Source organism: Mesoplodon mirus (genome assembly GCF_964341445.2).
Source record: "Mesoplodon mirus genome assembly, chromosome: 13".
NCBI classification, from domain to species: domain Eukaryota; kingdom Metazoa; phylum Chordata; class Mammalia; order Artiodactyla; family Ziphiidae; genus Mesoplodon; species Mesoplodon mirus.
Window position 1 is genome coordinate 27,049,012 of NC_138989.1, and position 11,211 is coordinate 27,060,222.

The 11,211-nt window shown below is 56.5% G+C and overlaps 1 protein-coding gene across 2 annotated transcripts in view; it reads right to left on the minus strand.

The window, feature by feature from the left end:
- The window catches only part of DGCR2 (DiGeorge syndrome critical region gene 2), a 73,957-nt gene extending 65,135 nt beyond the window's left edge, over positions 1-8,822 (minus strand). Inside the window, exon 1 of one of the 2 annotated variants that reach the window (XM_082640520.1) lies at positions 8,551-8,822. In XM_082640520.1, the coding sequence (XP_082496646.1) occupies positions 8,551-8,629 (79 nt within the window). In that variant the 5' untranslated portion in view covers positions 8,630-8,822. The remainder of the gene's footprint in view (positions 1-8,550) is intronic. The other variant, XM_082640519.1, reaches the window with a different exon arrangement.
- Positions 8,823-11,211: the final 2,389 nt, after the last annotated feature.

Consider the following 11,211-nt stretch of genomic DNA (forward strand, 5'->3'; position numbering starts at 1 on the left):
GAAAAAGGGTGATACCAATATGAACCAGGGAAAGGAAGCAAGACCCTGGGATGCTGGGTTGGAACTAAAGATACAGTATGAACTTATAAACAAAGAGACTCACATGGACACACCCATACGCCCACACTACAGAGAGGGACGCACGCCCCAGCTGGACTGAAAGGTCTAGCAGCAGCAAGGTCCTCTTGGCGATGAACACACCTAGCACCAAAATCTTGGTTTCTCCAAGAATACCATCTCCCACTAAAAGGAACCAGTGCTCCGTGGAAAAATGCTGGGGGCAGGAAAGATACAAGATGAGCCTGGTAATGAGGAATGTTCAACAGCGCTTGGGGCATGTCAGAAGGATACAGAAGCCAGCCTGAAGGGGTTCCCACTGCCCAAAACAACTGCAATATAATCACCAAAATGAATGACAATAATGACTATCACACATTGAATAAGAAGAAGAATCCATGAGTCCACACCGATGTTAAAGAGGAAGAACAAGCTTTTTTACAGTAGACTAGTACTAAATGAAAGAGGAATAAGAGAAAAACATCATTTAGCAATCATCACAGCAATAACTGATTCAGGCAAGAATCATCAATAGATGCTTAAAACCACTGGGCCAGGGCTTCCCTGGTGGTACAATGGTTAAGAATCAGCCTGCCAAAAAAAAAAAAAAAAGAATCAGCCTGCCAATGCAGGGGACGTGGGTTCGAGCCCTGGTCTGGGACTATCCCACATGCCGCGGAGCAACTAAGCCCATGAGCCACAACTACTGAGCCCATGAGCCTAGAGGCTGTGCTCTGCAACAAGAGAAGCCACCACAATGAGAAGCCCACACACCACAATGAAGAGCAGCCCCCACTCGCTGCAACTAGAGAAAGCCCGCACGCAGCAACAAAGACCCAATGCAGCCAAAACAACCCACAAAAAAACCCCACACTGGGCCAGGTGATCTGTCTCCCTAACGAGTACCTGCCGACCACAAAGGGGGAAAGAAAGCCACCTTTCCAGTCGAGAAATGCAGTCAAAGCCACCTCACCACATGGCCACAGTTAACAAGGCCATTCCTGGGACAAGCTGCCAGCTGTGCCCAGGATGCACGCGCTGAAGGGGACTCAATGTCTCAGGGGATCACTCCTGCCAAAGAGGCGGCAACTGAATCTGACCACGAGGAAACAATCTGATAAACCCATAAGGAGGAATATTCCAAAAAATGGCCAGCCTGTACTTTTTAAAAAGTCCACACCACGAAAGACAAAGAAAGCTAGGGAACTGTCCCAGATTTCAGAAGATTAAATGCACATGACAATTAAATGCAGCAGATGATTCCGGGCTGGATCCTGGATTGGGGGGAAAAAAAATGTGTGGTGAATGGGACAACTGGCAAAGTGGGGATATGGCTCATGGTACTACCCCCGTGTTAGCAGTCCTAAACGTGCTTCCGGGAGAATGGCTTGTTCTCAGGAAATAGGGGAAAGGAACTTAGAAATGAAGGGTCATGTCTGTGTGTGCAGATACATTTCATCTCTGGACGTGCGCGCATGCGCGCACACACACACAAAAAGCGTGCAGATGTGGGACGAGTCAGATGTCACAATCGGTAAATTTAAGTGAACTGTATACAGTTGGAGTTCACAGTACTATTTTTGCAACTTTTCTAGAAGCATGAAATGTTTTCAAAGTTAAAAAAGTTTTGGAAAAAGAATGAGGTAACCCTCTGCCTTCCTCTGAAGGAAGATACTTTGAAATCTTAATTCTTTTTGGAATTAAGGCTTCTTCATGCCAATAAAACATGCAGATCATTGGATCTTAGGATTTGGTTTCGCTTTTGCCAGTAAGGCACCTCACAAATGAGTAATTTTGTTCATGTCAAAGTTCCTCTAAATGGTCACTCTGAGTCTAAATTATCCTTGGTGAAATTATGTCATTTAGGTAAATAAGCACACGAATTAGAGTTATAGCATAAATACATGTAAAAACCAGGAGTCGACCTGGAGCTGCTGCAGATGGTTTTAGGTTGAGACAAGCCCACGATATCAGATCCTCAGCACCTGCCACCATCTCCAACCGTGCAGCTCTCTAAATTGCAGCTTCGGGTTGAGGAAAAGTTGTGATAAGAGGTCGCCTGGAAGAAGGCCCCACGGGCAAAACAAGACTGAGGAAAGTTCTTATAAAGGCTTGTCTAAAAAAAAAAAAAAAAAAAATGAAGTAAAGCTGTATGGACTTACCCACAAAGACCTCCAAAACACTGTCAAATGAAAAAGTAAAAAAAAACTTGTAAAAAAAGTATAATTCCATTTACATAAAATAATCGATGTATGAATTTTTATAAGTGTGAAAAAAACCCCGCCATCATATTTCCACTGTGCTGGGCTTTCCCACAGCTCACACACCGGTCTGGACCCACATCCTTCGCACGGATGGGGTGGAGGAGAGAATCTGAAGAACATCTCCCTTCCGGAAGTGGCCAACAGACCCCCAGACGGCTGCTGCAGAGCCCGCCGCATCCTTTCCAGGCCCTTCCAGGCCTCCCGTCCCATCTCATATGACCATGAAGCTCTGTGGGTAACTGACCGACCCAGGGACCCTAGGAAGTCGCCAGTGACACATGAAAAGGCCTCCACGTCAGTAGACCCGGTGGCAAGTGCGCAGGGGGTCCTGGAGCCTTACGTCTCCAGACCGACCCTCCGGGACGCCCTCACGGTGGCTCCTGCCCCCTGTCCAGTGCCTTGGGGAGCCCCAGGCAATCCTCCCCACAGCGACCAACTCCAAAGGAGGGTCCCCAGGGAGGAAGGCGGCTTCCCAGCAGGGCAGGGGCTCAGGGTAGACCTGGAGGCCCTTGCAGTACAGCATCCACACAGGGCTCTGCTCTCAGCCCCCACCTGTCCGACAAGGAGCTGTCAACAGCTGAGGACACAAAGACAGACGACAAGCTGATTGGACTGACAGCTTGCTGCCAGGGGCCTGAAAGCCAGCCTACAGCAAGGGACCAGAAGGGGCAGGGGCATGAAGGACAAGAGCCAGCCCCGGTGACTGGAGCGACGGCCACGCCAGGTGGAGAGGAGGGAGAGAAGGCAAGAGGCGAGCGTGTGCGGCCCCCACACCCGCCGGCTCTCGAGCGAGGCCAGTGTAGTGCGCCAGCCTGGGAAGGGCGGGCCACGTCCTTGGGCAGAGGGCACGGCCATCGGTGGGGCAGGCTGCCCCCCAGCCCCTGGCGGCTGGTGAGCTTCTTCATTGAGGACCCACAGCGATGAGAAGCCTCACCTGCCCTCACCTCTCAGGGCAGCTCACGCCTGCAGGAACGATCCTCCCCGCAACAGCGTGAGGCCCGGGCCAGCTGGCTCTGCAGCAGGCCCCCCCGAGTCCCTGGTCCTCGCCACCCCCACTGGGGCAGCTGCGAGGCCCGCTGGCAAAGGGAGCCGTTGCTCTTTATGTCAAAATATAAACAGCCATTTGTGCATTTGTTCAATAACTGATTTCTGAGCGCCCACTCTGTGCCAGACCAGGCCCGGGAGACCCAGCATGCATGTGACAAAGAGCAAACCATGTCAGCGTGAACAATCCTGGCCCTGTCCAAAGTGCTGTGACTGTTTGGGGGGCTCTGGGTAAGCCACCCCCACCTCCGGCGGCAGCTGGACTCAGAGCTCACGAAGCATCAGGCACTGGTCACAGCCACTGCACTCCCTGCCTCGGAGTCAGGGGGCTCTCCTGAGAAATATGTCCTCATGTGCTGGCACGTCCACGCTCTCAGGGGGTCCTACACTCCCTGAATGCAATTCATGGATAATGCTCACAGCTTCTATGGAGCATTTGCTTTACATCTTTACACTTTTTAGAACTTGATACCAATCCACTTTCATTCTCACATCTCCACGAAGTACATACGCTCTGTTATTACGTCCATGTCACAGATGAGGAAACTGAGGCAACGAGAAGGCACACACTGGGCAGCAGAGCGGGGCCAGACTCCGGACAGTGCAGCACTAGGCTCCTTGCTCTCAAACCACCACCACGGACTCGCCTGGTGCTCCAGGGAAGCAACCCCAGACCTTGGCTTTCCTCTCTCCCAGATGGATGCCCAGAAGCCCCAGAACACTCTGGGACCCCGGGTCACCACGCTCCGACCACGGCCCACAGGCCATTCACCCTCCCCTGGACTTGCCCTGCAGAGGCCGACAGGGCCAAGCTTGGAGCGGCAGGACAAGATGTGACTTCTTTCACAAAACATCCCAGGTCAATAACCACACTGCAAGCCCACCCATCACTCTGACTGGCAAACAAACTAACAGTCCAAAATTGGGCTCTCGGGATCACACTGGCCTGCTCCGCAGCCTGGAAGGGGAAGGGGCCGCTCACCAACTCCTCAGCACCCAGACACCAAGCACAGGGACAAGGGAGCAGCCCAGCAGCAGCTGGAGGAAAAGACGTTTAGTGGGTCCCCTGCTATCTCCCAGCTCCTAAACACTGTCACTGACACACTGCACTCAGAGTCAACTACCAGGTGTCGCCCTGTGCCCAGTGCCAGGGAGGCAGAGGACAGCGTGAACTATGGGATCCCCACCGGTGCAGGGCAGCCCAGTCAGTGCTGCTGCTCATGGGTGGGGGGAAGCCAGGCCTGAGAGGGACCAGGGAGGGCTGCGGCGACAGCAATCTGGGCCAGAGAAGCTACAGAGGTGCACACACATGTGCCAAAGTGCAGCAGCCACGCACCCCTCACTCCTGAGACCAGAACCACCAACTGAAACTCTACCCCTGACTCAGGCTCCAGGGCCAAGCAAGCTTTGGCTGCAGTGCTGCCTTTCCCCTTTGCCATGGCGACACGGTGCCCGCACACAGCAGGCAGCAGGCAGGGAGGCATCACTGCTCATCTCTGCTCTCAGCACTGGCCAGAGTGATGGGGGGGAAGGGTCATGACATCTTCCACTTACTCTCAAATGGTTCAGAAAACAACCACGTGTGCACCTGCATATATACACACGTGCACACGTACACACATGCCCTCAGGGCGGGGAGAGTGGGGGTAAGGCAGATGAGGCAATATGCTAACAGGGAGGTCTGGGCAGAGGATGCGCAGGGCTCTTTGCACTAATTTTCTCCCTGCAACTCTTCTGTAAGTATGAAACCATTCCCCAGCAAAATATTTCTTTATAAAAAAAAAAAGAACAATTCATTAGCTAGTGAGATTGGAAAGTCTATTACGCTACTTTCCAAGTAAAAAGAATCCAAGTGTTAGGTCCAAAGCCCCATCTGTCAGCAGGACAAGCTCGGCAGTGCTGTGGGTTGGGGCTGAGCAGGGGCTCCAAACTCGGGAGGTGCCTGGCAAGCCCTGGACAGACTCCACTTTCCAGCTCCGTCTGTGAGCTTTGGCCACATCTGCTTGTGAAATATCCCCCCTCTTCCTGTTCACTAACCCATGTGCCGCTCCAGAGGCCGCAGGCGCTGGCCGGCTCACTGAGAATTTGTCAGTTCGGCACAGCCAGCAGGAGGGGTCCCGAGTGGCATAGGGGACAGAACCCTGAACTAGGAGCCAGCCCCCCACACACGCCCTTGTCTGTGCCCCAGCTCTGCTGCTCCTCCGCTGTGTGACCTCATGCACATCACTGGCCTCTCCCAGCCAGCTTCCCAGAAGCACAAGGAAGACAGCGTCCAGTCCTGCTCCTCTATCAGGCCAACCAGGTGAAAACAAGCTCTTCCAGAACTGCGGCCTCAGCTCACTCAGTGAAAGCAAGTACATGGTGGGGTCCTCCTGGATGGAGCTGTGGCCAAAACCATGGCAGGATTTCCTTTCATAACTGAAGCCAGAAAAACACGGTTTTAGAAACAGCACTTGATGCTACATTCCCTGAGAATGGGATGCAGATGGAGAAAGGTCACTGCGATGGTATCGCAGTCGGTGGCCCCCAAATGCCCCTCCATGTTTGTCACCCCTCGGAGAGGTCCCCACCCTCTTTTTCTCACCACAGCCCCAGAGTATACAACACACACCACTGTCATTCATGATGCCTGATCACAGCAGGGACCTGAGAGGAGGGCTGGTTCTACCCCTCAGATCAGAGTATTCAGATGGAAAAAGTTCTGCACCCTCACCTGGAGAACCACTGGGTGGATCAGGGGAACGGAGGTGGCCTGGGGGTCCACAGCTGGGGTTAAGGACAGACAGGGCAGGACATAGACAGCTGGAAGGGAGAGAGCCAAGGATGCATGATGGCGGACAGACCAGACTTCTAGGACTGAAACCTCATCCCAGCCACCTGGTGTCATGAGTTCTGTTTCATTTCCCCCATCTGTAAAATGGAGGTAGCAACAATATCTAACCCACAGGGACCACCTGAGAGCCCCTGGCATATAACACATCCTCAGTCAACCAAGATCAAACATGCATTTAAAAGACATCGTGGGGACTTCCCTGGTGGCGCAGTGGTTAAGAATCCGCCTGACAATGCAGGGGACACAGGTTCGAACCCTGGTCTAGGAAGATCCCACATGCCGCGGAGCAACTAAGCCCGTGCGCCACAACTACTGAGCCTGAACTCTAGAGCCCACGAGCCACAACTACTGAAGCCCGCGTGCCTAGAGCCTGTGCTCCACAACAAGAGAAGGCACCACAATGAGAAGCCCATGCACCACAATGAAGACTAGCCCTTGCTCACCGCAACTAGAGAAAGCCCGCGCACAGCAACAAACACCCGACACAGCCAAATAAATAAAAATAAATAAAAATAAAAAGACATTGTGGCGGAAGGTCAAGTTCAGCACTTTCCTGTTGCCCCACTCTGTGAAAGGCCTCACACCCTAGCCTGCATCAGGGGAGCTAAAAGTGCTCCATCTGGCAGAAAGCCTCCTGGGAAGCAGGTCTGCCTGGTTCCCTCCTCACACCCCAGTGCGGGTCTAACCCAGGACTCTGAGAAAAAGCATGCAGACTAAGACCAGAAAAGCCTCCCTCCCAGGCGCCAGCCAGCAGACCCCTGCCTGGAAGGACACAGCACATACAGGTACCCAAGGAGAACATCTGACCCAGAGTGAGACCCACCTTGCTGCCCAACCAAAAGCAGGGAGCCATTTGGAGCCCCCCATGTTTTGCAGGGCAACTCAAGACACCACCAGGGGCTGCTGCAAAGTTCTGATGTGGGGAGTCATGGAATGAATAGGATAACTTTGCTCCCTCAACCAGAGCCACCCCCTGCCCCAACTCAGACCTGAGTGTGAGGCCTCCTGAAGCACACCCCTGCTTTGCAGGGGCACACGGTTAGCCACCTCTGCCACTACCTCATCTCTGCTTCCAAACCTGAAAAGCACTCCTACAGGGAGGGTATATTCTCTTCATTTGAGCATCCCTAGTGATGGGCAGGTGGGGAGCCACGCCAAGACACTTTCTGAATTGCTGCTGGCCAGCTGGCAGGATATGTGGACAAATGGAAAAGGAGTTGGGGACATCAGTCACATCCATCCACCCAGGCAGGAGATGCTGGACCCGGAACCAGAGACACCCTGAGAAAGACATGTATGACGTGTGGCTTCACCCCTCAGAATCCACTGACATAATGCGCAAAATCGGGACCCAGAAGTCAAACGGGATGACTCTCACTTCTCCACAGGTATAAACATGTTTTCTAAAGGACGTAATCACAAGAGCCCACAAATCCATTGGCTCTGGTCCCCAGGAGCCCATACAGCACTATCCTCCACAAGTGCTGGCTTCCGTTCCTACCAAGGCCACCCCCAAGCAGTCACCCCACCGTCCAAGAAGCATCGCTGGACACTCCAGCTGAGTGGGGGCCAGGGTCCTGGCTACCAAGTGGACACTGGGGAGGAGGCAGAGCACTCCATACAGATGGCAGAGGCAGCGAGAGGTGCAGCGTGCCCAGGCAGGAGCCTGACTGGGGAGCCCGCACACCGCTATGCTCCCCTGCCTGCTGTACACACCCAGGTCTTAACAACACCCACACAAGGAGCCCTGGCCACTTCTGCCTTCATGGGCCCCTTCCTCCATTTAAAAAAAAAATCAAGAACCACACTTTTCAACCGCACCGGTATAAAAACTAATGTATTTATATGAGCAGGTTACAGTATTTCCTTCAACCTGAAAGTTTAGGGCTTTTTCCTGCTGACTGTAAAACATTTTTACAGTCCACCAAAAGCACCTTGGGTCCCCGGCCTCCTGTGCCTGACGGATAAATCGGCCCTGCATTTGGGGTCTTGATTTCTCGCTGGAGGAGGAGGTACATCAGAAACAGAGATAAGGATCGTCCAGGACTTTCTGCTGCCGCGATCCCGATTCCCCACCACAGGCTTCCTTCAGAAAACGCAAGCCCCCGGGGGCTCCAAAAGCATCTGAGGGTCACAGACCAGGAGCACCCCCGGTGCCCGGCTCAGCGGCTCCCGGGCCGAGCGACCGTGACCAACCAGCGGCTTCCAGGTGCCCCGAGCCGCCCCCTCGGCCCCCGGCCTGACCCCCATCGCTCCCGCTCCGTCGACCGCCGAGCGCGAAGTGAGGGACCGGCGAGGTGGGGGTCCCGGCCTCCCCGCCCCGCCCGCGCCCCCGCCCCCACCACTGCGCACCTGGCCGCAGCGGCTCGGTGACCGTGAGCACCAGCAGGAAGAGCAGCAGGAAGGCACCGCTGTCTGCCTTGGGCACCATTTATCCTCCGTTCATCGTCCCCGGGGCGGCCGCGCGACCCCGCGGGGAGGCCGGGCCGGGCCGGGCCGAAGGTCGGGCCGGGCCGGGGCCAGGCCAGGCGAGGACGCTGCGGGAGGAGGGTCAAGAGGCCGCGGGCAGTCGCGCTCTCCGAGACTCTGGTCCCGCGCAAGATGGCGGCCGTCTTGCTCGGTCCGCACCGCCCCGCCCCCGCCCGCGCCGCCCGCGCCGGCCAATGAGCGCCGGGTGGGGGTGGGATCTGCGTGTTCCCCATGCGCAGTGGCCGAAAGGGGGCGGGGCCCAAGGGCGGGGCGGTGGCTGAGGGGTGGGCCCTTCGGGGGCGGAACTACGAGGAGTCAAAGGTGCCATTGGCTGAGCAGAGAGGAGAGGCTCGTGGGCGGAGCCTCAGCGGCGGGGCCTCCGAAGGGCCCCGCAGAGCCCGGGCGGCGGGGCCTAGATGACAGACACGGAAGGGGCGGGGCGTGGAGGGGCCGGGGCGGTCCGTGGGCGGGGCCTGAAGGGAGGGGCGGGGCGCACGGGAGCCGGTGGGCGGGGTGGGGACGGGCACCGGGTGAAGAGGGCCCTGGGACACCTAGCGTCTTCACACCTCGCGCACCTGCAGCCCCAGGTCCGGTCAGTGGCCCAAGAGTGCGCCCCAAAGTCGTCTTTTAAAGGCCGAACCGCTGCGGAGAGGGATGAGGAAAACTGGAGGGACCAGCCTAACCCTGAGGAGGTTCCGGAGGTGGTTCCACCTCGTGAGGAACACGCAGGTGTGGCTTCATCGGCACATACAACTGAAACGTTTCAAACGGATGAGGGAGTAGCCTCAAGGAGGGTCACACAAGGAGAGCTGACAGGGAAACCCAGATCCTAGAGACGGAGCAAAGCCCCCCTCTGGAGGAAGGGCCCTGCCCGCACAGCGGGGACAGGAGAACGCAGCACAGCTGCCGCCACAGCAGGCCCGTCTGCACAGAGGGAAGCCGCCGGGGACAGCGCTCCGAGCGCTGACCGCGCACCTGTCACCGTGGGAGGGTACACAGTAGGTGGGGTGTCCCCGACGAGAGAGGAGCAAGCACTCCAAAGGAGGGACCACCAGCCGCGCACACAAGGGCTTGCCCAGGGTGTCAGGGTGGGGAAGAGGGTGGGGAAAAGGGTGGGGATGGGAGCAGAGAAAAGGGGGAGGGCCAAGGCTGGTGGGCACCCAGCCCAGCCCTGCCCACCTCCAGCCCACCAAATCACTCTCCAGGAGCAGTCACCCCAAGCCCCTTCAGGGCATGGTCCTCCCGAGCATCCCAGCATTCCAGCCTGGGACATTCAGGGTCATCTGAGAGAGGCACCCACTCCCTCTGGACGGATATAGCCAAAGTCAACCCCAAGGTTAGGCCAGACCTGCCCACTCCTGTCCCCTCAGGGCGTGGCACACAACAGGGGCCCACAGCAGAGGGGCCTCACTGCTGGTGGAAACGGCGATCCCTGTCCAATGCTGCCCTGTTAGCACATCCTCAGGGAGCATTCCCAGGAGAAGCTGCTGCACTGAGAGAAGTCCAGGCCCACCTTCTGCCCCCCAGTCCCAGCTCTGCCCTGGGAGCCCAGCAGGGCTATGGATGGTCAGACCCCCGGGAGGGAACTCACAGCCAAGAGCAGAAACCCTTGCCAGTTGTACCCCACAGAGCCAGCCAGCAAAGGTTCAGATGAGGAGAGCAGCACAGGAAAGTGAAAAGTCCAGCAGACCACGCAGCAAGCGGGCAGAGCCCCCGCTTCCTAAACTGCATTGACCACTGGGCCAGGATCCTTGCCCCTCCTGACCTACCTCCCCCTTCTCAGCCTTGCTGTGCAGCCAGCAGGCTGCCTGCGTGGACATTATCAAGGGCTTTCAGGCCTGCAGGGAGGGAGAAGAGGCCAGGGACATTTCCCCCCCCACCCCGTGGGGTCCTGTGGCCTCCACCTGAGATCACTGCTTCTGTCAAGGCGGCCCTCCCTGTACTCCTCTTCCCAGGTCCCAGTGACCACCCTTCTTCCAGCGGTCCATTACTACTCAGGGTTCTCTACACTCTGCTCCATGTTGGTAAATCATCCCCTTATTAAACCCTCCTCAGACAGTCCTAACTTGAGTGTGTCTCCTGTTTCCTGCTGAGACCCAGAGTGAGGGGACTGCCTGCCCTGGATTTCCAGGGATACCCCGGGTTGCAGAAATCAACCCGCTGCTCCACCAGCAGGCCTGGCTCTGGTTTGGAGGCTTGGGCTGACCAATACACTCTCCACAGCCCCCTCCTACCTTGGGTCCCAGCCGAGCATGAGGCCATGCTCCGCTGACCTTCTGTCTGCTGCAGCCCACTGGCCAGCCTTCCAGGGTTCCGAGTCTTAGTGGCTCAGGCCAGAGCCTCATTCCCCAGGGCAGTCCTCCTTTATGACTTCATCCACTGAAGTCACCAGGGAGACAATGCTGAATCTTCCACCCCAGAGTCTTGGCCTCTAGGAGGCAGGCCAGAGGACTTTCTGTCCACAGTGTAAATGAGGACGCCGCTGGCCCATGTCCCGCAGGGATGTAGAGGGCAGCTTCAGGGGCACTGGGCGCTCCCGGCACC